This window comes from Rhinatrema bivittatum, chromosome 4 (assembly GCF_901001135.1).
Source record: "Rhinatrema bivittatum chromosome 4, aRhiBiv1.1, whole genome shotgun sequence".
In the NCBI taxonomy this organism is placed as follows: domain Eukaryota; kingdom Metazoa; phylum Chordata; class Amphibia; order Gymnophiona; family Rhinatrematidae; genus Rhinatrema; species Rhinatrema bivittatum.
In genome coordinates, this window is record NC_042618.1 from 264,313,316 (window position 1) to 264,339,372 (window position 26,057).

General features: G+C 47.0%; 1 protein-coding gene across 3 annotated transcripts in view; it reads left to right on the forward strand.

Annotated features, from left to right (window-relative positions):
• The window catches only part of ARFGAP3 (ADP ribosylation factor GTPase activating protein 3), a 752,488-nt gene that overhangs the window by 627,211 nt on the left and 99,220 nt on the right, over window positions 1-26,057 (forward strand). For all 3 annotated transcript variants that reach the window (XM_029600104.1, XM_029600102.1, XM_029600105.1), the window contains one exon: window positions 16,292-16,415. In XM_029600104.1, the coding sequence (XP_029455964.1) occupies window positions 16,292-16,415 (124 nt within the window). The remainder of the gene's footprint in view (window positions 1-16,291; window positions 16,416-26,057) is intronic.

Sequence of the window (26,057 nt, forward strand, 5' to 3'; positions counted from 1 at the left end):
ACTCTCCTTCGCCACATAGGCGCACAGTTATAGCCGCACATCCATCAGACGCCCGTTCATAGGCGCACGTTCATAAGACGCTGTTGGTAGGTGCACGCTCATAGGCACATGTTTATAAGACGCCGTTGTTAGGCGCACGCTCATAGGCACATGTTTATAAGACGCCGTTGTTAGGCGCACGCTCATAGGTGCATGTTTATAAGACGCCGTTCGTAAGACGCCATTGGTAGGCGCACGTTATAGGCGCACGTTCATAAGACGCCGTTCATAAGACACCGTTGGTAGGCGCATGCTCATAGGCGCATGTTTATAAGATGCCGTTGATAGGCGCACGTTCATAAGACGCCGTTCATAAGACACCGTTGGTAGGCACACGCTCATAGGCGCATATTTATAAGACGCCGTTGGTAGGCGCACGTTTATAAGACGCCGTTCATAAGCCACCGTTGGTAGGTGCACATTATAGGCGCACGCTCATAAGCCGCCGTTGGTAGGCGCACATCATAGGCACACGCTCATAAGCCGCCGTTGGTAGGCGCAGGCAGCTAAGCGCAAGTTGATAAGCGCACTCTCAGAAGATAAGCGCATATTAGTAGGCTATATGTATTGCAAAGCGTATGGAGCATAAGAGAGCCCATACGCCCGCAGAGCCGGCACCTCCAGAACAAGGCCTAAGAGCTCTCAGCCTCTGCTCAGCATGCAACCTCAGAGCCACACAGAGCGAGGAAGCAGACTCACTATGTGCCCAATGTGAGGAGGCCATGGGAGTTCCAGGACAGGACCGGTCCCAGCCCAGCAGTTCCTCGGGGAACACCCCAGACTTAGCAGGCCGCGGTGAGCAGCTAGGGTACCCGAGAGACCTGGTGCCCCTAAGGCCAGATCCGGCTTCACTCTCCTGGGTGGAATTGTTCAGGGGATCCACGCTCCTCGAATGGCCTTTTCTGTCCCGGATGATCCGGCCCCTGGACCCTCGAGGCCTAGGCACGGCCACTCGCCACCCGGAAGCCCCACTTACGGGGATTCGGATTGCTCCGAGGAAGATGAGGAGCCCCCCGAGGAGGGAGAACTTCCTTCGGAGATAGAACCCTATCGGACCATGAGACGTTTCTTTCAGAAAGAGGATCTTCCAGGCCTGGTCTCACAGTGCCTATCAGAACTGGCTATTCCGGGCCAGGACACCCCAGGGGACCCTAAAATGAACCCCCTGTTAGAGGGCCTGCGCCAAACGGCTCACCATTTTCCCCTCTTGCAAGCTGCACGGCAGCTAATCGATCTGGAATGGACTGCGCCGGAGGCCACATTTAAAGGGGGTCGGCCTTGTCAGGCATGTACCCTCTGGACCCGGCGTCCAAGGAGCTGCTGCGTGCCCCAAGGTAGACGCCATAGTTAATGTGATTGTGAAGCGCACCACCATTCCGGTTGAGGGGGGGGGGGGGCTTGCCCTCAAGGATGCAACATGACCGGCGCATGGACGCCATTCTGAAACAAGCCTTTGAGGTAGCAGCCATGTCCCTACGAATCGCGACCTGCTGCAACCGTGGTAACGCGTTCTTGTTTATCGCAAGCTAGAAACAACACCCCGGGAGAAGACATGGAATCAGCTCTTGCATTCCTCACTGACGCAGCCTCCGACCTCGTCCGTACGGCAACCAAGGGAGTGTCGTCGTCAGTGGCAGCCAGGAGACAGCTCTGGCTACGTAATTCGGTGGCCGACTCTTCCTCCAAGACGCGCCTTACAAGAATGCCCTTTAAGGGATCCCTACTGTTCGGCAACGATCTCGAAAAATTGGCTAAGAAATGGGGTGCCTCTCCATTACCTCGTCTACCAGAAGACAGGTCGAGGAGGAGCCAGCGTTCTTTTTCTAGACCACCCAGAGGTAGAAACTCTCAGCGCTTCAACCCTTACAGGGCTCGCTACCAAGCACCTCGTTCTCAGGCCAGGAACCAGCCCTTTTTGGGCTAAGCACAGCAAGAAGAGAACCGGCTCGGGTTCTGGTCCCGGCCGCAATCCACAATGACAATCAACCGACCCATCGGGGGTAGCGGCCATAGGGGGCAGGCTAACCCTCTTCTACCACAGGTGGGTCGAGATCACTTCGGACCAGTGGGTCCTCGCCATCATCTGAGAAGGGTATTACCTGGATTTTCTTCGGCTTCCGCCGGCCAAGTTTGTGGAATCTCCTTGTTCACCTCTCAAGACGACGGCATTAGAAGTCACCTTGCAGAGGCTCCTGGCCCTAAAAGCCATAATCCCAGTGCCTGCAGGGGAGATAGATTCTGGGCATTATTCCATTTATTTCATACTACCCAAGAAGGAGGGCACTTTCAGGCCCGTCCTGGACCTCAAGTCAGTCAACCGACACCTACGGTTCCCCAGCTTTCGCATGGAAACGCTGCAGTCTGTCAAGAATGCGGTACAGCCAGGGGAGTTTCTCACCTCCCTAGATCTGTCGGAAGCCTACTTGCATATCCCAATCCATCGGGATCACCAGCGCTACTTACGCTTCAAGGTCCTGAATCAGCACTTCCAGTTCCGAGCTTTACCCTTCGGGTTAGCCACCGCGCCGCGGATCTTTACCAAGGTAATAGTGGCGGCGGCGGCACTCAGGAAGGAAGGAATCCTCGTCCATCCCTACCTGGACGATTGGCTGATCAGGGCAAAGTCACTGGAGGAGAGCCACCAGGCAACCAACAGAGTTATAGCTCTTCTGGAAAGCCTAGGATGGGTAGTAAACTTGAACAAGAGTTCCCTACAGCCTTCTCAATCGCTGGAATACCTAGGGGTCCGATTCGACACCCAGGAAGACAAGGTCAGCCTGACCTCCAAGAGAAGATCAAAGCTCCGGAACCGTCTGCAGGCCCTGCTGAGCGCTACCCGGCCCACAGCTTGGGATTACCTACAGGTCCTCGGCCTTATGGCATCCACTCTGGAGGTGATACCATGGGCGCGGGCTCATATGAGACCATTACAACACGCCCTCCTATCTCGGTGGAGCCCACGATTACAGAACTACACCACACACCTACCTCTACCGGCCAAAGTGCGGAATCAGATACGGTGGTGGTTACAGCCCGGCCACATGAGCTGGGGGTCAAGAATGTCCTCCCCAACCTGGACCCTGCTCATTACAGATGCCAGCCTGAACGATGGGGGAGCACTGCGAAGAACTCACCGCCAAGGGCGGTAGAACAGAGAAGAGTCAAGGTGGAACATCAACTGACTAGAGGCACGGGCAGTCAGGCTAGCGTGCCTGCGATTTTGCCCACAGACTTCGCAACAGAAGCGGTCAGAGTGATGTCAGACAACGCCACCACGGTGGCATACATCAACCGACAGGACGGAACCAGAAGTCAGCAGGTAATCCCTAGAAATAGCCCCCTGATGACTTGGGCAGAAGCAAATCTCCAGACATCTCCGCCGTTCACATCGCCGGGAAGGACAAACACCATGGCAGACTTCCTCAGCAGAGAAAGCCTAAATCCAGGGGAATGGCAGCTGTCGCCCACAGCTTTCCAGATGATTATGGATCGGTGGGGGACGCCGGGCATGGACCTCTTAGCAGACAGGTCCAACGCTCAAGTACCCAGATATTTCAGCCGCAGGCGGGATCCGCTATCCCAGAGGATAGATGCCTTGGTACAGCCATGGCCTCAGGGGATCCTGCTATATGCCTTTCCTCCATGGCCCCTGCTGGGCGCCATTCTACACAAGATTCAGCGGCACAGAGGCCTAGTTTTTCTAGTGCCCCGGATTGCCAAGAAGACCCTGGTACGCCGACATGAGAAGATTACTGGCGGGGACTCCTATACCCCTGCCTCCACACAGGGACCTGCTGAGGCAAGGTCCCATCCTACACGAGGATCCAGCTCAATTCTCTCTTACGGTCTGGCCATTGAGAGGGCTAGACTGAAGAAAAGGGGATATTCGGAACCGGTATTAGATACACTTCTCCGAGCACGCAAGTTCTCCACATCACTCACATATATAAGGATCTGGAGAGTTTTTGAAGCCTGGTGCGAAACTCACGGCACCAATCCACATGCTGTTAAGATCCCTATCATTTTGGATTTCCTGCAAGTTGGACTTCAGAAGGGTCTGTCCCTCAGTTCCATCAAAGTTCAAGTGGCAGCGCTGTCCTGCTACGGTCCCCGAGGGACGGCAACAGCATCGCCACACATCCAGACGTTTCACGTTTCCTGAAAGGAGTCAAAACACATTCGTCCGCCACTGAAGTTGCCAGTACCCCCTGTGGAACCTCAACCTAGGTTGGAATTTCTAGCAGGATCCGCCTTCAGGCCTCTTCGAGGCCTGTCTCTCCGTTTGTTGACCTTGAAGATGGTGTTCTTGCTGGCTGTGTGTTCAGCACGCCGCATCTCAGAGCTGCAAGCACTGTCCTGCCGTGATCCGTTCTCAGAATCACTCCGGAGGCTATCCATCTTCTCACGGTTCCTTCCTTCTTACCCAAAGTGGTCTCCACAATTTCACCTCAACCAAACCATATCCTTGCCAACCACGGAAGGTTTGAAGAAGTCGGAAAGAAGGTCGAATACTGCGCCATCTCGACATTGGCAGGTTGCTGTCCAGATACTTGGAAATGTCAGAAGCAGTACGAAAGACAGACCACCTGTTTCGTCCTTCACAGCGGGAAGAAGCAAGGGGAAGCGGCCTCACGGCCAACCATCGCCCGCTGGATCAAAGAAGTTATCAAGGCGGCCTACGTAGAGGCAGGAAAACCACCACCTCTACAGGTCAAGGCTCACTCTACCAGAGCGCAATCGACCTCATTGGGCAGAAACTAGGATGCTGTCGCCTGCAGAGATATGTAAAGCAGCGACGTGGTCCTCCCTCCATACCTTCTCCAGATTCTACCGTTCTGGATGTCCAGGCCAGGGAGGACACAGCATTTCGCGAGGGCTATCCTGAATGGACCTCGGGCAGCCTCCCGCCCAGTCCGGGAGTAGCTTTTGTACATCCCACTTGTTTTGAGTCCATCTGCTACACGCTAGGAAATGTTGAGATTACTTACCTGATAATCTCCTTTTCCTTAGTGTATGCAGATGGACTCAGCATCCCGCCCGGCTGCCGGCCATACATGGGGATTCACCAAGTCACGGTAAGCCATGCTTCTTATATAGGGCATCCACCCTACCGGGTTGTCGACGCCTTCCGGTTGACAACACTGGCGATCTCCAGCTTCTATCAATCAGTCAGGGTAATCCTGTTCATTTAATTGATCGGTCAGTCACACATATATCCATAAAAGCTTTTGCAAGGAAGATTACTGAGTTGCTGCACTTCCTGTGGGGGTATATGTACCCGTGCTGACGTCAGATCCGTCTCCAACTGCTAGCACGAGCACACTATACCCACTTGTTTTGAGTCCATCTGCATACACTAAGGAAAACAAGATTATCAGGTAAGTAATCTCTACATTTTCTGCTTTTTTGTACATTTTTGGGACTTCTCAAAAATTAACACCTGCTCCGGGGCAGCTAATAGCCTTATCAAGATGAATTTACATTTATGAATGCTGTTAGCTACGTGCTGTACTGGATGTGCGTTTTGGACGCGCGTCCAAATCACATGTTGAGCCGAGTCCTGCAGTCAGTGCACAGTATTGTGTCAGCCTGATTGGTTATTAGGGGGAGGCAGGCAAAATCCCAGGTTAACAAAGACCCGGTGAGCAGGGTACCTGTTGCTACTGGTGGTGGCATTCCTTACTATAGGGAGGGGAGGCTGTAAGCCTCGACTTTTTTTTTGTTCTCCTCCTCTCCCTCCTGGCTCAAGAAACTAGGGAGACCCACAGCAGAGGGAAGAGAAGCTTGCAGCGTGGAGCCAGCGGTGAGGCAGCAGCGGGGGCCTCCCGAAGGGGGAGAGAACAACCTGAGGCGGCTATGTTTCCTGCCTCCGCGGTGAAGGTTGGGGGGGCATGGGCCCTTATGTCCTTTCCTTCTCCCACCCCCTGTAACTCCGCAACCCCACACCCATCATAATTCCACATAAAATATCATCATCATAAAAGCATACTCAGAGAGAGAATAAATATTTCAAAACAGCTGGCAAAAAATATCCAAAAATTTAAAACTCCTATAAAAATATTTAAAAAAAAATTTCCCAAGCACCAATTAAACATTTAAACAGCAGAAGATAAATACATATTTAAAAAAAAATCTCTTGCTCTCCATACCTGAGAACCTTTGATTACCAGTCACCCTGAGATTGTCATGGATTAATGGGAAAGGGAGCACACAAACTTTCTTCTTTCTCATTCACATACACTCGCAACATTCACATACTCGCTTGCTGACACACACAAACATGCTTTCTCTCCATCTCAAACATATAGGCAACAGCAGCCTCTTCCTTGGACTCATTCAGCGTCTCTTCTCACACACACACACACACACCGGTGCTCCCACACACGTAAATGCGCTCTCACACACGTACACGAGTGCGCTCTCTCACATCCTCATGCTCACACAAACATGCACACTCATGCTGCGTCTTACGCACTCATACATACTTATGCTGTCTGTCACATACATACACATGTATGCTTTCTCACACACACAAAATACATGCACACTCATGCTCTTTGCCTGTCATTCACACACACGTATACTTATGCTGTCTCGCACATATGCTTTGTCTCTCTCTCACACAAGCACAATTGCTCTCTTTCCTCCAGTGTGTTCAGGGTGGCTGCAGGAGCAAGCCTTCTTTCTTCTGTCCACAGGGTAGCAGACATAAGGTCTCTGTGTGGGCCCATCCGGTACAGCAGCTGATTCCTCTTCAAGCTGCGTAGGCACAGTCCGACACAGCTTCAGCCTCTTCTTCCACCTTGGGCTGTCTGGCCTCGCTGGACACAGCGACCACAGACGGAAGGACCGGTGAACACCAGGAAAACTTTATTCTGCACAACCATCATAAAAGCCCGACTCAGGTCGAGTTTCGCTCAACATGAGCTGCTTCAGGGGCTATTCAAACCCAGTTGATGCCAGTGGTTTGCTGCATGCAGCAATTCATATATCTTCCTTAAACTGCAATCATATTATGCCATCATACAATACCTCTCACGACTTAGATGCCAGGAATTAAAACTTGTAGGAAAGCCGCTTGCCAGCACATTTCCGGTCAGCAAGCAGCTTTCCTGCAGGTTTTAATCCCTGACGTCTAAGTCGTGAGAGGTATTGTACGATGGCATAATATGATTGCAGTATACTCAAGGAAGCTGTGTTCAAGGAAGATATATGAACTGCATGCAGGCAACCACCGGCATCAACTGTGGTTTGAATAGCCCCTGAAGAAACTCGACCTGAGTCGGCCTTTTTATGATGGTTTGTGCAGAATAAAGATTTCCTGGTGTTCACTGGTCCTTCTCATCTGTTGGTCGCTACTTGCAGTATTGGATCGGTTCTGGTTTGTTTCCTTGGACCTTCCCCTCGTTGACACAGCTGCAGCTCCACCTCCTTGTTACACATGGCCCAGCCGACACCACCATCTCCTTGGACCACGCAACCCCACTGACCCAACTATAGACCTCTTCCTCAGGCCTCTGGCCAACAGTAACCACCACTTGTTTGTGCCTTGCCGGCCTCCACCGACACAGCCACATTGCAGTCTTTTCCTTAGCATTGCACTGATGAGGCTAACTACATCCCTGATGGAAAGCGTTATGCAAAAAGCACAGCCGAGGACACTGTGTTGGTTGCAGCAGCTACACAGGCATGGGGCTGCCGCGACCAACATTAACCACATGATGTACTGGCCTGGCCCACCGAGTCATGCTTGATAGGCCAATCTGCCCATGCTTGTTGATAAAAATTAAGATTGGAAAAACCTAATGATAGAGCACTGCAGGCCTTAGCACTGAAATGGTCTATAGACATGGGCCAACAATTTTGGTGCCAGAGATGGAAAAATTGTTTAAAAACTTCAATATCATAACCTTTGCTTCCAAATTTCTTGAAATGAAATTTAAGATTTTACATAGACTATTATGATATAATTTTTTTTTTTTAAATGAGGTTACGAGATGTGTAAAGGCTTATTCACTCCTTTTTGTGTTATATGTTAGATTATTTGTGTGTAGTTGCAACTATAGAACAGGTTGTGAACATTAGATTTCCTTTTACGACAGAATGTTTATTATTGGCTCCTTAGATGGGATTGATGAAGTATCAAAAGGTTATAATCAGATTATAGAAATATGGAAACATGACGGCAGAAAAAGACCATATGGCCCATCCAGTCTGCCCATATATCCAATTAATTTAGCATTATAATTCTCATCACTTCCTTAGAGAATTCCCCCTGTATTTATCCTATGCTTTCTAGAATTCAGATACTTTTTTTTGTCTTCACCACTTCCCTGGAAGTCTGTTTCGCACATCCGCCACCCTTTGTGTAAAGAAATATTTCCTAAGAATATTCCTTCCCCCTTTCAACCTCATCTCATTACTCCTCATCTTAGAGCCTCCTTTGCATTGAAAAAGGCTCACCCCCTTGCATGGAAACCTTTGAGATATTTGAATGTATCTATCTTATCTCCCCTATCTCATCTTTCCTCTAGGGTATACATGTCTTTGTCTATATGCTTTAGAATGAAGACCACTGACCATTTTAATAGCCACTCTCTGGACCAACTCCATCCTGTTTATATCATTTTGAAGGTGCGGTCTCCAGAATTGTACGCAATATTCTAAATGAGGTCTCACCAGGGACCTATACAGGGGTAATATTATATCCCTTTTTCTTCAGACCATTCCTTTCCCAGTGCAGTCAAGCATCTTTCTGACTTTTACTATCGCTTTATCCACCTGTTTGGCCACCTTAAGATCATCAGATACAATTACCCCCAGATCCTGCTCTTCCTTTCTGCTTAGAAGAATTTCATCTCCAGTACTGTACCTTACCCTTGGATTTTTGTGTTGTACTGCATTTTTTAGCATTAAATCTTAGCTGCCAGACCTTAGGTCAGGGGTGAGCAAATGTTTTGAGCCACAGCCCCCCCCCCCCCACCCCCTCCATCCATAAAACTTGTTGGGCCCCCCACACCACCCACCAAAGTAGGGTTACATTGTAGATATGGATAGATATACACACAACACACAAAAAATGGTATTCTAGATTCATGGTCTGGTATCAGTCTCTCACCAACCAATCAGTTGTTGAGCCATTTGCCAAATAACAGGCAATCACACTGCCAGCCAGAAACTCAAAATTCACACACACAGAACAAAGACATACACTCACCAATACAGAATAAAGCATCACAAATTATATATAGACAAAAATTGAAATGGATATCCCAAGAAGCCAGACTATGTAACAATGGAAAAAGAGAACCACCAATCTTCATAAAGCAAACAATAAAATCAAGAAATGTAAAGGATCAATTATAATAGTAAAACCATACCAATAAAAGAATAACTATTTCAAAACTAATGATAAATAGAATAACATCTATTGAGTACAGTCATATACATTTTTTAAAAATTTCCCAATCACCAATAAAATATTTCAGAAAGCAGACACAATCAAATAACACCAAATAATAAAACTAAGGATAAATAAAGTCCTTGTCCATACTTAGAAACTCTTGATTTCCAGTCATGGTGAGATTGTTTGGTGGGGGCACACAAACTGTCTCCTGTCTCTCTCACACACATGTTCATTCTTTCTCACACACAGTCACATACATACATATATGCTCTCATATACACCACAAACTCTTACAAAGGTTCTCAGATCCTCTCGCTCCTTCCCACCCCACCACCACGCACACACAAGCTCTTACTCCCCCAGATTCCGTCATACACTCACAGGCGCGCTCTCTCACTGGCTCAAACATACACTGAGACCCCAAGCAGGCTCCCATTCATTCGTATTTATTCGTATTATTATTTAGGCCTTTTATATACCGAACATTTGTGTTAGCATCATGTCGGTTTACAATACAATAAAACATTAAATTATCCTAAAATAGACAAACATTCATAAAAAATTCATGCAGCAATATTCTAAAAGAGAGTAAAATAAATAAAAAAGACATAAAATAAATGAAATAAAAAAGCATTGCCCCAGAATAAAAGATATAAGAAACAAAACAGCAATACACAGATTCCAAATTACAATATAAACCATAAAACTCAATTAATAAAACAAGAGATAGAATAAAATAGTATGATGGACTAATTACCTGGGTAGAATTAGCAGAAAGGGAGAGTATCTAAACCGGGATTAGCCTGGTTGGATAAAAGCCTGTTTTCAAACAACCATGTCTTCAATAGTTTTTTTAAAGTGTGTAATTTGTCTCAAGCCGGATTTCGGAGGGAGCAAATTCCAAGTTTTGGTCCTGCCAAGACAGATCCCAGGCAGGCAGTCATTCACTCTCTCAAATGGACCCCAGGCAGGCACCTCACACATACCTCTGTGTTTGCTGGCAGCCTCAGAGCCTCTCTAACTCCTTCTGGCACTGGAAGCCCGTTCGTGCTACCTCCTCTGTGCAGGCCTCACAGAATTAAAAGATTGTGAGGCTAGCATTTCCTCCATGCTGATATTCATCATTCCTTATGAGAAATATTCTCGCAAGTTGTATAATGTGGCGTGGCCTGCACAGACTACGGGAAGGGCATACTTCTCAGCTCACCTGTTGGTGGGATGAGGTCAACTGGTGGCCACATGGGCATCTCTGTCCACCATCAGCACCTTCCCCCATGATACGCCACTGCACTAGGCACCAGACAGTGGAGGCGGGCATTTTTTGTCCTGTCCTTTCTTTTGTCAGTCACTGCTGCTGGCGGCACCCTTGAAGCTCATTCATGGCCTCCCCAGGGGGAGCGCACATCCCTGTTTGCATACCCCTACCTTAAACTGTTCCTTGAGCTTTGCTAGATCCCTCCTCATGTTTTCTTCCATTATGTCGCTCTCAAAAATGTTGAAAAGAATTGGTCCAAGGACAGATCCCAGAGGCAAACTGCGAGTAACAACCCTCTCCTCAAAGAAAACTCCATTTACCATTACAGATTGCTCTTTTAGTTGCAAGACTTATGTATATTGAAACGTTGGATAGATGAGAAACCCCCTCTGATTCAACTATAGTTTCTTCAAATGCTGGACTGGAAGCTTTTATTACAACTGGATACCAAACTATCCCAAAAGCCTTTAAGGATTTTGAGGGATTATTAAACCTTGTTTAATATTACCCCAAAAAAATATAGGTAATTGATGTATAGGAATAGGCTTACTGAATGTTTGGTGTGAATGAGGTAGGTATGGGTTGTAATGTCTTTGTCTTGTCATACTACTATGGTAGTATTTGGTGTTTGTTAAGACAAAGATGGATCTGTATTTCAATTTTACTATGTTTTTATTCATTCACTAATCTGCAGATTTTGTATCTTTGAAGGATACTAATGAAACAGGAGAGTTACGGCATCCCAACAGAGAGGTTCCAATAAAAGCAAAAGTAGCCATGTGCCTATAAATAATGAATCGCCTGAGCTAAAGAATTCCAAATTATCCATATCAACTGAAAAGAAGGTTGTTAATACAAACAAAAAGCGCACTTTGAAATGTCTGTATGCCATTGCCAGAAGTCTAAGTAGTAAGATGGAGAGTTAGAATGTACAGCAGTGAATAATGAGTTAAGACATAATTGGCATGTCAGAGGCCTGGTGGAAGAAGGATAACTAATGGGACAGTGCTATATTAGGGTTCAAATTATACCGCAATGATAGGGAGGATCAACTTGGTGGGGGGTGTAGCACTTTATATCCGGGAGGCTATACAGTCCAACAGGATAAAGATCATACAAGAGACTAAAGGCTCAGTAGAATCTATATGGGTAGAAATCCCATGTGTTTGGGTAAGAGTATAGTGATAAGTATAGTGATAAGAGTATACTATCGTCCACCTGGCCAAAATGATCAGACAGAAGATGAAATGCTAAGAGAGATCAGGGAAACTAACCAATTTAGCAGTGTAGTATTAATGGGAGATTTCAATTACCCCAGTACTGATTGGGTAAATGTTACATCAAGACATGCTAGAGACATAAAATTCCTGGATGGAATAAACGACTGCTTCATGGAGCAATTGGTTCAGGAACCAATGAGAAAGGGGAGCTATTTTAGATGTAATTCTTAGTGGAATGCAGGAGGTGAGAGAGGTAACAGTGGTGGGGCCACTTGGCAATAGTGATCTTAATATGATCAAATTTGAACTAATGACTGGAAACGGGACAATATGTAAATCTAGAGATCTAAAACTTAATTTTCAAAAGGGAAACATTGATAACATGAGGAAAATAGAAAAAAACTGAAAGGTGCAGTTGCAAAGGTTAAAAGTGTACAACAGGCGTGGACATTGTTTAAAAATACAATCTTAGAAGCGCAGTCCAGATGTATTCCATGCATTAAGAAAGGTGGGAGGAAGGCAAAACGATTATCGGCATGGGCATGGTTAAAAGGTGAGGTGAAAGAGGCTATTTTAGCCAAAAAAAAAATCCTTCAAAAATTGGAATAAGGATCCAACTGAAGAAAACAGGAAAAAGCATAAGCATTGTCGTCAAGTGTAAAACATTGATAAGGCAGACTAAGAGAGAATTTGAAATGAAGTTGGCTATAGAGGCAAAAACTCATAATAACATTTTTTTTAAATATTTTCGAAGAAAGAAACCTGTGAGGGAGTCAGTTGGACTGTTAGATGGCTGAGGGGTTAAAGGGTCCCTTAGGGAAGATAAGGGTATTGCAGAAAGGCTAAACAAATTCTTTGCCTCTGTCTTTACTAATGAGGATGATGGGGAGATACCATTTTTAGAGATGGTTTTCAAAAGTGATGAGTCAGATGAACTAACCCAAATCACTGTGAACCTGGAAGTGTAGTAGGCCAGATTGAGAAACTAAAGAGTAGCAAATCACCTAGACCAGATACACCCCAGGGTTCTGAAGGAACTAAAAAATGAAATTTCAGATCTGTTAGTTAAAATTTGTAACCTATCATTAAAATCATCCATTGTACCTGAAGACTGGAAGGTGACCAATGTAACCCCAATATTTAAAAAGGGCTCTAGGGGTGATCCAGGTAATTATAGACCAGTGAGCCTGACCTAAGTGCCAGGAAAAATAGTGGAAACTATTCTGAAGATCAAATTCACAGAGCATATAGAAAGGCATAGTTTAATGGAAAACAGCATGGATTTATTTATGTCTGTGCTAATCAATTCAGAGCTATCAATGACCAAAAATATTTCTGCAATCGTAAAAAAATCCTTCTTCAAATTACAAATCCTGAGAATACTAAAACCTCTTCTATTTCCTTCAGATTTCAATGCAGTGGTTCAAGCGTTAATTTTATCAGGTCTTGTTTATTGTAACTCACTGAATCTAGGACTCCCTACTTAAACTACTCGCCCTCTTCAACTCATTCAAAATTCAGCTGCCTGTATAATATACAACATTCCTCGCAAAGAACACATTACACCCGTCTTACAAACTCTGCATTGGCTACCCTTAACATATCGTATACATTACAAAGTACTTACCATCATACACAATCTGATATACAATCCGTCATTAGTTTGGCTATGTTCAATGTTAAGACTTTATCAACCTTCCCGACAATTAAGATCAATGGACAAATGTACTCTTGAAATTCCTACAATAAAGACGGCAAGACTGGATCTGGTTTGCAGGCATGCATTTTCTGTCGCTGGACCGATTTTGTGCAACTCACTCCCCAGAACACATTCGTCTCACATCAAATAACAAAGAATTCAAAAAAGTACGTAAAACATACTTTTTGCACCCTTGCCTATATTAATGCAGAGATACAATATTCATCAAGAACATTCCACTCACCACTTCAATACTTATTTTTAATCTATTCTTGCTATTCTACTTATTATGATTGCTGTTTTTTCCCAAACCAAATTTCATTAATGTATTTTCTGAATTTTTTTTTTTGTTACGAAAAATTAGTTTTTACTGTGGGAACTTGGAGGTAGTTTTTATTGACAGAACGTAAATGATTGGGGGGTTGGTAAATTCGGAGAGTAGAACATAACCATATAGAGGTAGTACTGTGTAACAAGGCAGGAATTAGCAATAGAATTTTATATTGAATTCGCTGATGAATGGGTAACCAGTGTAGTTGCATGAGAATTGTGTAGTTTTGGATCAATTGGAGTGGTTGTATCGAGTGTTAGGGGAAGCCTATATATAGAGAGAGTTGCAATAATCGAGACTAGTTAAGATTAGGGACTGTGCACAAAGAGAAAATCGTTTTGAAAGAGTAATGGTTTGAGGTTCTTGAGTAAATAGATTTGTAGAAAGATGATTTTATGACAGATGCAATGTTTACCCAAGGCAAGTCTTGCCTCTCAAATCTGCTTCTTTTTTTTTTAAGGGATTAATAACGTGGATAAGGTGAGCCAATGGGTAACCAGTGTAGTTGCATGAGAATTGTGTAGTTTTGGATCAATTGGAGTGGTTGTATCGAGTGTTCGGGGAAACCTATATATAGAGAGTTGCAATAATCGAGACTAGTTAAAATTAGGGACTGTGCACAAAGCAAAAATCGTTTTGAAAGAGTAATGGTTTGAGATTCTTGAGTAAATGGATTTTGTAGAAAGATGATTTTATGATGGATGCAGTGTTTACCCAAGGCAAGTCTTCCCTCTCAAATCTGCTTCATTTTTTTGAAGGGATTAATAAACGTGGATAAAGGTGAGCCAATAGATATAGTTACGATGGGGAAGGTACAGAGAAGGGTGACCAAAATGATAAAGGGGAAGGAACAGCTGCCCTGTATGGAAAGGCTAAAGAGGTTAGGGCTGTTCAGCTTGGAGAAGAGATGGCTGAGGGGGGGATATGATAGAGGTCTTTAAAATCATGAGAAGTCTACAATGAGTAAATGTGAATCGGCTATTTACTCTTTCAGATAATAGAAGGACTAGGGGGCACTCCATGAAGTTAGCAAGTAGCACATTTAAAACTAATCGGAGAAAATTATTTTGCCCTCAATGCATGATTAAGCTCTTCAATTTGTTGCCAGAGGATGTGGTTGGTGCAGTTAGTATAGCTGGGTTTAAAAAAGGTTTGGATAAGTTCATGGAGGAGAAGTCCATTAATTGCTATTAATCAAGTTGTCTTAGAGAATAGCCATTTTTAATACTGGCATAAGTAGTATGGGATCTACTTAGTGTTTGGGTACTTGGCAGGTACTTGTAGCCTGGCTTGGCCAGTGTTGGAAACAGGATGCTGGGCTTGATTGACCCTTGGTCTGACCCAGAATGGCAATTTCTTATGATTACATCTTGATGAATAAAAATTTAAAAAAAAATGTTAGGTTGACTAGAAGGAGTTTTTAGAATCTTTTAAGATTAATCTCTCTTCAGGAATGAATCACAAATCTTTATAAAAAGACAAATTTTGATGATATTTTAAGTACCAACTGAATTACTTTGAGGAAGGAAAGGGCAAAATTGATACTGCTTTAAACAGCATCCATTGAATTGTTCACACATTTAGTATACAGAATGGGGGTTTGTTTATATGTTGCTGTTGTATTATCACTGTCATGTATCTTGCCACTACATTTTGTCAGAGCTGCAGCCTTCCAGTGAATTGCAGTGGAAGCCCAAGGGAGAATACTATAACCTATTCTTGAGAATTTACAGCCATGTATGATCAGACAGCTCAGAAACAAGAGAGAGGCTACACTTTATATTATGGATAGGGGAACAAGATAGGCTCTTAATTATTATTCCAATGTATAACAAAGTCCATGACTGAATGAGAAAATTATTTTTATTGCAGACACTTATTTTAGGTTCAGCCTCTCCATCCCTAAATCATGGTATTTAAATATGCTGAATAATTCCTTGGTCTCACAGTGGCCCTGGTAAATGAACTCACAAAGTTGACATTTCATTTTAAAATACAACAATAATTGACAGATGCTGTACAAGAAAAGTTCTTAAATTACCTGCAGTCTATTTCAAGAAAGTTTATGTAGGCTAGGATAGCTATCTGTCACTGTTAACCCCAATTTCCAGCATAGTAAATCCATTTCCTGATGCCCCCTGTGGTCTCATTTGAGCATCACTGAATTAAGTATTAGACATGATGCTGTAGACTAAGGATACCCCAGATTATCAGTCACTCAAGACCTGTAGGAGCTGGTGCAGAATTTTATTTTTATTTTTTTATGTGCATGGCACTGTCAGAAAATAAAATTCTCTGTATTCTTGATTTATTAGTGTTAATGCCAGTCCTGTTATTTCAGACCTACTGCTCGGCGTAAACATGAATATGAGCCTTCTCCAAGTACTGATGATGCCCAAAAGAAGTTTGGCAATGCAAAAGCCATTTCCTCAGATATGTATTTTGGAAAACAAGACAATGCAGAAGTAAGTCCTTTACAAACTTTTGTATTTTTTTTTCTTTTTATAATAGTACCTATCATCCACACACACAGAATCTCAATAAGATTTTGCAGAACACCCCCTAACACTCTGATAATCCTTCCTTGCAGATAATACTTCCTTGCAGATCAACCTGATAATCTGATAATCCTTGCAGATAATCAGATAATCCTTGTTGATAATCCTTGCAGATCAACCTCCAAGCAGATAAATCCCACCCTCTCCCTTAATACATACCTCGCTCTCCCCTTCTGTAATCCCAATGGATTGTAATTCCCACCTCTAGAGCACTTTGTATCCTCCTGAATATAACTAACCTTCCTTTCAAGGTTCTCCCACTGTTCCCTCCCCCCCCCCCCCCCATTTCATAGCACCCCGCTTCTGAGAATGTAAACCACTGAATGAATAATACTATCTCCCCCGCCCCCCCCCTGTGTGAATTTCACGCTTTTCGTACATAGTTAATCAGTTTGCTGTTACTCCCTTTGTTTATTGTAAAGCCTCTTGCTCCACATGTCTTCTCCTTCCCCTGTGTGAATTTCACGCTTTTATTACATGGTTATTTAGTTTGCTGTTACACTATGTATTTATTGTAAAGCCTGGAGCTGCGTTTTGTTACCTGTAAACCGAGGTGATGTTCCCAATGTGCCCTGGTATATAAAAATGCTTAAATAAATACATTTAGAATTTAGCAATGCAAAAAAATGCATTTAGCTATCTCAAGGATGTTTTTGCCTGGCTATAGATTGACAACTGATGCTAGGGAAGAAAAGTGGGAAAAGAGAACAAAATGATTAATACCTGTTTTATAAAGACATGCAGTTTACCTAGTCACACAGCTAGATGATCATGATATTATCTTGCACCAGTATGGAACACGTTTGCCAGCGCTTTCGAGCAAAGATTTAAAAACACTTCTGGGCCAATTGATATGCTTCAGTTTTTTTCCATTGGTGCTAATTGTCACTTTTTCTAGAAGTCTATTTACACTCCTTGCAGTATTTTTCAGCAGCAATTTTGTATCCAGTTTACAATTTTAGGTAGAGGTATGCCTTTGTGTGTTTCTTTTCCAATTAATATTTTATTTCATTTTTGCCACGCCTGTCAATAGGGCCACCTTTTTGAGACTGTCTCTGACATCTTTCCAGCCATGTAATCTTTTTCCTACTGGGACCATTTGTTTGAAACTTTCTGAGGATGATATTAAAAAAAGTCAGCTGCTTCATATTCTGCCTGGATTACAGGCAGAACATGGTCATCAGTGATCATTATAAGACCTGCTACAAGTCTCTGGGTGAGGATTGTGTTGTACCCCAGTGCTCTAGATGTTGCCAAGAGCCATCAAGATCAACAAGATAACTTAGAGGAATTAGAAAGCCTGAGTCCACCAAAACCATTGCTGTAGGCACTGAGTAAGCTCAAGGACTATGAAGCCATGCCCACTATTGGAGGTAGGATATGCTGAAGAAGATATTGACTCTCCCAGCACCAGAGTCAGGATAGACCCAAAGAATGTGACAGGTCTCATTCTCCCATCTTGGCTTCTGAGTGCTTAAGCACGGAGACAAGAAAAAACTGTGGTGAGGCCCATTAAAAGATAACAGCTGTCAGTGCCAATCTCCTTTTCGTGATACTTTGCTTTCCCTTTCTTCACACACAACCCTCCCTCACACACAAAAGCAGTTGAGCATGGAAGGAAGCTTTATCTCCCACATGGCATGCTCAGTGCAATAGTCTCCAGAGGTCCAGTTTCGAGGTTTCAGGTTATCTCAAGGCACACTGAAGAAAGTCAGTCCTGCTGAGCCCTGTTGACTCTTCAAATCAGTTGTCTTTGTGGGGAGATTTCATAGGCATGTAGCAGAGACTATCGTCAGCATATGAAGAATGATGAGCAGCATGTGTGAATTGATTCAACTTCAGCCTGTCATGTGATTTGCTTAACGCTGTCTTCATTATGCAGCTGAATGTCTTTGATCCATCCTTGAACTTCAAATGTTTAGGTTCAATGTATGTGCTGAACCATTGTCATGCAGCCTCTCGGGACCTTCACTGGTTGGCTCTACTGTCAAACAGTCATCCATTGGCACTATAAGGCAGACAGCTCTAGGACTGGCGTATCATTGGAAGTCATCTTCAATCTACAAAGTGTTACGATTCTGCTTGTGGGAACAAGCCCACAAGCAGCCTCTCACCTTTTCCCCATAGTCTGCCGCTGACCGCCATTTCCTCCACGGCCTGGAGGCCGTCATCAGTCCCGCTGCTAACCGTGGCCGGGAACCACCTCTGTCCAGGCCTCCATGCAGCCTGGAGACTGCTGTCTATCTTCCTCCATGCAGCGGGCCAGCCGCCGCCAATCAGGCCTCTTCTCTCGGCCTTGAAGCTGCCACTGAAGCCACCTCTCGCGGTGGAGAGAGCCCCTGCCGTCATATCTTCCTGCAGCAGAGAGCTGCCGCTTTTGATGCTCATCTTCACAGCCCCAGAGCCGCGGCCGCTTCCTTCTTCCCTTGGCCTGGAGGCCGCCGCTGAAGCCTTCCTCTTCATGGCCTGGAGGTCGCCGCCAAACAGCGCCATCCTCCGTGGCAGGAGCCGCCTCAGTTTCCTCTTCTTGCGGCCTGGAGGCCGTCCCGGAGCTCCTCCTCGCAGCCCGGAGGCCACCAACGCCATCTTCTCCCCTGCACGGGGAGTCTCCATCTTCAAGTCTTCCTTCCTCGCAGCCTGGAGCTGTCCCCAGCTTCTCGGCATGGCTGCTGTCCCTGGTCCTGCCTCCTTAGGCGCGGGGCCGCGCCTTTCCACAGGATTTAAAGGGCTAGTCCTCCTGGCGCCTCTTCATGATGTCATCAAGGCACTTCCTTTTCAGCCCTACAAAATGGCTCAGCCTTCAGTCAGTCTTCGCCTTCGCAAGGAGCTGGTCATGGAGTCTGGCCTCTCCTGGATCTTCAGTTCCAGCTCTTCATTTCAGGAGTCCTCCGTGATCCTTCTTCACTTCTTCAAGGCACTCTGTTTTTCGTTGGTCCTCTTTGTCTTCGTCCATGGTTCTTAAACCTCCGTCGTCGTCTTCATTCCATGTTCTAGTCCCTCGTCGGATCCCGTCCTCTTGTCTCCAGATGTCCCGATGTCTCCGTGTCTCCAGATGTCCCGACGTCTCTGTGTCTCCCGACGTCTCTGTGTCTCCGGATGTCCCGACGTCTCCGTGTCTCCGGATGTCTTCATCCGTCATGTTCCAGTCGTCCCTGTGGTCCTCCTCTAGAGGTCCCTGATGTCCAAATGCCATAGAAATCCCGATGCCTAGATTTCCTGATGTCCCACATTCTAACCCTGATGTTCCAATCTTGCTCCTAATGTCCTTGTCTGGTCCTGATCCTGAAGTACCATCAGTCCTTAAGCTCCGGGGTCAGCTCCGCCTCGCCCTGGTCCTAGTCTTCAGCCGACCTTCCTGGGGGTAAATCCGTTCCTATCCAGTGTCTGAGTTTGGTGGCTGGAGCCCTCTTTCGGTTGGATCTGTCTTCAAGCACTACCCGGATTCCTCCCTGATCCGGAGCCTCTGTCTTCATCTGAGTATCCTGAGTCCTTATCCTCGTCTGAGTCTTCCCCAGTTCCAAATCCTCATCGGAGTATCCAGAATCCTCGCCTGACTCTCTAGAATCCACTTCTGATCTCCACCTACATCTGAGCGTCTGGCGTCTCAGTTCCAAGCCACCTCACGTTCTCGTCACTTCTGAGTTCCAAGCCACCTCACATCTTTGTCTCGTCTGAGTCTTCAAGTGTCCTCGTCTCATCTGAGTCCCAAGCTCCACGTGTCTTCATTTCATCTGAGTCTCCTAGCTTCCTCGCCTTCTTCAAGCCGTCAGCCTAGTCTAAGGCCGAGGACTCATCTTGTTCCATGCTCCAGTACCATCGCCTGTCCTCGACCTCTCTCCGTCCTGCCGCATCTGCCTCTACCCAGTGGCATGTCCAAAAGGGCTATCAAGTGGCCGAAGGGCTACCCCAGAGACCAGCATTGCATTGTTGGGTCTCTACCGGTGCGTGCAAGTTCGGCAGAGGTTAGGGTGGTGGTCAGCCTGCTCCTCCCATGCTGGGACACGTCTTGCCTGCTGCGGCGCTTCCGCGGAGCTCCTTTCTGCAGTCGCGTCGTGGTCCATGGGCACACATCTCTCCTGAATCGGGAGCGCTCCCTCCCACAGATTCCAACACAAAGAGACTGATTCATGAGTTCCCTTAAATTTTCCCAAAGAGAAAATTTTATCTGAACTCCCCATAATCCCATTTTTCTCCACAGGACTCCATCTGATATATTTTCTAATTTTTTTTTTTCAGACTAAGGCAAAGTCTATTCTTATTCATTTACAAGGTAAGGAAGAGCCTTGAATGCCTTAATTACCTGGATTCCCCAGAAGAGTTGGTGACAATGTCTCTCAGTCCCTTTTACTAGGAGGTGTATATGAGAAGGTGGGAAATGCCATATACTATTCTTCTGGTTGGTACGAAGGCCATTTCAGATGACTAAGGGATTCAACTTAGTTCCACGTTCCACACCAGTATGTGATGGTCAAATCAACATTAAAACATCCCAAGAAATATAAGAAATTGCCTCCATGCCCCTTGGCCTACAGTGTCAGACCTTGGATCATTTTGGTAGAAAGCACTATCAGAATACTGTGCTGTAGTCCTGCATACTAACCTACCAGACCTACATGGTCCAATGTTTTACATCATTTTTGGAAAAGAGACAGGAATCCACAGACTGTAGAATTAACAGCAGATCAAAATGAATTCTGTTCATTATTAGCTAAAGGTGAAAAGTGTGAGAAGCATCTTGTGCATTTGGCATACAATGCTTTGGAGACTTCAAGGGCTATAGATGAGTATAGCTTCTCCATCCCATTGGTCCTGAGTCCATCTGCTACACGCTAGGAAATGGAGAAATTTCTTCCCTGATAATTTCATTTTCCTTAGTGTAGACAGATGGACTCAGCAATCCACCTACAGCTGCCGTTATTCATGGAATTCTCTAGTGACATCCCTGAGAACGAGTGATTCACAGGTAAGCCATGCTTTCCGCCAACTAGGACACCCATCCTACCGGGTGTCGACGTTTCTTGGTTGAGGGCACTGGCGGTCTCCAGCTATAATCAATTCAACCAGTTCAAATTAATCAAGTTATCCAAGTTATTCAACTTATTCACAGGCCGATACAGTAAAGCGCGGCCGCGGTTACCCTGCTTCTAACCCGCTTCTAACTCACAATTTGGCCGCGTAAGTCCAACCCGTGATTCACTACCCCTTTAAACTCATCCTTACCGCTTCTTTAAATCAACCGGTAACCCTTTCCGCCCGCAGCATGTATATGAGATGTAAATGCTCCGATTAGCTATTCCCTCCCATACAGCAATGTGCGCCCCGATTATCTCCTTTTTAACCTGTAGTTTTGCCACGCATTTAACCTAACTTACCGCCTACCCTTACCCCTGCGTTAGTGTGGAGCGTCGGGTCAGAGAGATGAAATTTCATGGGCAAACGACCCCCTCACCCCCCGGGACCCTTACCCTGGCGTTAGTGTGGTGTGACAGCAATAGGCAGGCTCCGGTCAAAATCCCCCCCCCTCCCGAAGCAAGGCGCAGGGCGAAAATCGACATGTCATTAAAACAAAAGTAAATAAAGTATAATAAAAGTAAACTTACTGCATGTGAATTTTCTTTGAACAGTCCTCTCTCTCTCTCCCCTTCTCCCGAGGCGCGTACTGCGGCTCCCCTGCCTCCTGGGGGCAGCTGGTGGCGAAAGCGGCGGGCGAAAGCGTACGGGCGAAAGTGAATGAATGCACGCCCGTACGCGGCAGGAGCCGGCGGGCGTGCATTCATTCACTCACTTTCGCCGGCGGGCGTGCATGCATCCATCCAGCGGAGGGAGCCGGCGGCGAAAGCGGCTACCAGCAGCCCCCGCCGGCGAAGGTGAATGAATGCGCGCCTGTGCGTGCAATTTAGTCGCTCAAGGCGTGACGTCACGATGTTTGGCGTCACGGCGTGTGACGTCGGTGTTCGCTAATGCACTGCCTTGAGCGCCCAAATTGCATTCATTCACCTTCGCCGGCGGGAGCTGCTGGAAGCCGCTTTGGCTCCCCTGCCCCCGCCGGCGAAGGTGAATGAATGCACGCCTGTGTGTGCAATTTGTGCGAGCAAGGCAGTGCATTAGCGAACGCCAACGTCACACGCCATGATGTCAAACATCGTGACGTCACGCCTTGAGCTCCCAAATTGCACGCACAGGCGCGCATTCATTCACCGGCGGCGGGGCCTGCTGGAAGCCGCTTTCGCTGCCGGCTCCCTCCGCTGGATAAATGCACACCCGCCGCGTACGGGCGTGCATTCATTCACTTTCGCCCGTACGCTTTCGCCCGCCGATTTCGCCCGTACGCTTTCGCCCGCCCGGGAGGAGGAGAGAGAGCGAGGACTGTTCAAAGAAAATTCACATGCAGTAAGTTTACATTTATTACTCTTATTACACTTTATTCACTTTTGTTTTAATTTTCGCGCTGCCTTGCTTTTGGGGGGGGGGGGGGGAGAGGACTCGCAATCCCCCCTGGTACCTGTCATTTCAAAAGTCATTTGAAATGACATTTGAAATGACAGGTACCAACGCACCCAGGATACTGTATAGGCGCTGTATAGCGCTCTATACAGTAAAATGGATTGCGTGGGCCTAACGCTTCACGGATGCTTCTTGGACACGGCTTGCATTTGCAAGCTATTTAAATACAGTATCGAGCGGTAGGTGATCCGAACTGTGCGTGCGGCAAACGCGGGTGTGCCCGGCTGTAACGCACCTCTTCCTACCGCTCCTTACTGTATCGGCCTGTCAGTAATGCATATATCCACAATTTCCTGGCGTGTAGCCAGATGGACTCAGAACCAATGGGATAGTATCCGCGAGCTAGCAGTTGGAGACGGATCTGACGTCAGCACGGGGTATATAGCCCCACAGGAAGCGCAGCGATTCAGTAATTTCCGTCTCCAAAGCAGTTTGGAGTGCCTACACGCTGGTTCAGCGTGCTTTCCAAGACTACTTTAATTTTCTCTTTTTTCTCATTCTAGATTCTACTTTTCTTCTTTACAAACTACTATCGAGCCCTGCGCTCCTCAGGGGACGTTTCTGTCACTCCCCCCAGTTGAGCTTCCCGGGGCGCTTACCGTGGCCCCCCGGTGGGAAAGTCCTCGGTCCGGCCGAACCGCGGCAGGGACACAGCCGCCCGGGGGAGACTCGGGTGTGGCTCCGAGGCCCTCGGTCCCGGCGAGGATGAGGTAGCGGGTGCAGTTCCTCCAATCGCGGTGGTGAAAGGTACCGGCCCTTTCCCCCCGCAGCCGGAGACCGCCTGTGTTCCAGCCTAGAAGCGCCGAAGATCGGGTAAGGCGTACATCTCTTCGCCCAGGTCTCCGAAGTCTCGAGGATCGGCGGCGTGGCAAGCCGTGGAGGACGCCATTTTGTGGCCCTATTCAGGTATTCCGCGCCCGTAATAGGCGCGGCTTTCTTCCTCCTTGTGCGTATATTGTATTGTTTTTGCATATTGGCTGCCACTGTGAGTTTATGCCGCATATTATTGCAAGCCTATTGCATGCCATAGCGCGTATATTGCTAAACTGCTTCGTGCTGCTTGCCTATTGAATACCATTAAGTGTATATTGCTAACTGCTTAACTGCTGATTGCCTATTGAATACCATTCAGCGTATATTGCTAACTGCTTAGCTGCTGATTGCCTATTGAATGCCATTTCGCGTATATTGCTCTCTGCTTAGTGCTGTGTGCCTATTGCTATTTGTGCGCCTGTTGTATTAAGCACCTATTGCTGCCGCATATTGTTACTATTGTGCGCTTGTTGTATTGAGCGCCTATTGCTGCCGCATATTCTTACTATTGTGCGCCTGTTGTATTCAGCGCCTATTGCTGCCACATATTCTTACTATTGTGCGCCTGTTGTATTCAGCGCCTATTGCTGCCGCATATTATTACTATTGTGCGCCTGGTCTATTACGCGCTTGTTGCTGCCGCATATTATTATTATTGTGCGCCTGTTGTATTAAGCGCCTATTGCTGCCGCATATTACCGCTATTGTGCGCCTGCTGTATTAAGCGCCTATTGCTGCCGTATATTATTGCGCGCTTGTTCTATTTGGTATGGATCAGCACGCAGCCGCATCCTCAGCGGCGCAGCCGCTTATCTCAGGCATTTCAGCCCTTGGCCTCTGCTCTGCATGCCACCTTAGAGCCACACACAGTACTGAGCCAGACTCACTATGTGCCCAATGTGAGGCGGCAGGGGGACCCTCCGGCCAGGACCAGTCTCAGCCGCAGTTTCTTGACAGTTCCCCTGGGACTACCCCGGATTTGGGGGGCAGTCTTGACCATTCGGGAATCCCGGGGGATCTTGTACCCCGGCGATTAGAGGCTGCTTCCATTTCCTGGGTGGATCTCTTTAAGGGGATTCATGCCTTCGTCCAGATGCAGACGGCTTCCCATCCCGGCCCTACTGTCCCTGCTGCTCCGGTGGGTCCTGCTGTTGCTGCGGTTCCTGCGCTGGCTGCATCTGCGGCGCCTGCTGCGGCCGCCGCTCCGGTGGCAGCACCTAGGGATCCTGTGCCTGGACCCTCACAGCCTTATCGGGAGCGGGACCTCCTGCCACTGGACAGTCCGGATCAATCGGACCAGGAGGTTTCGCCGGACGAGTCCGACCTCCTGGATGAGGGGGACCTCCCCCCGGGGATTGAGCCCTATAGAACCATGAGGCGGTTCTTCCCTAAGGAGGACCTCTCGGACCTCGTGACTCAGTGTCTGGCGGAGTTGGATATCACTGGTCCCAGTGCTTCGGTACCTTCTGCGCAGAACCCCCTGCTGGAAGGTCTTCGTCCTACAGCTCGCCATTTTCCTTTCTTGCAGGCAGCTCAGCAACTCATAGATTTGGAATGGGCGGCGCCGGCGGCTTCCTTCAAAGGGGGCCGGGCCCTGAAAGGCATGTACCCCTTGGCACCGGCTCTCCAGGACCTGCTGGCATGTCCTCAGGTGGACGCCTTAATTAGCGCTGTGGTCAAGCGCACTACTATTCCAGTGGAAGGGGGGACGGCCCTCAGGGAGCCCCATGACAGACGAATGGACACCATTCTGAAACAAACTTTTGAGGTGGCAGCTCTTTCTTTGCGGATTGCGGCCTGCTGCACTGTGGTGACACGTGCCTGCTTGTCTCAGGTCAGGAACAACGCTCCAGCGGCTGACATGGAGTCCGCTCTTTCCTTCCTTACCGATGCCGCATCGGATTTGGTTCGCACTACAGCTAGGGGGATTTCATCCTCCGTAGCCGCCAGGAGGCAGCTCTGGATCCGGCCATTGTCAGCCTATGTGCCTTCGAAGTCTCGTCTCACCAGGTTACCCTTTCAGGGCTCGTTTCTGTTTGGCAGTGACCTTGATAAGCTAGCCACTACCTGGGGTGCCTCTCCTGTGCCTAGACTTCCGGAAGATCGATCCAGGAGAGGACAGCGCTCCTTTCCACGGCCCTACAGGGGCAGGAGTTCCCAGCGCTTTGTTCCGTATAGAGGGCGCTATCAGGCGACTCGTCCTCCAGCCAGGAATCAGTCCTTTCGGACCAA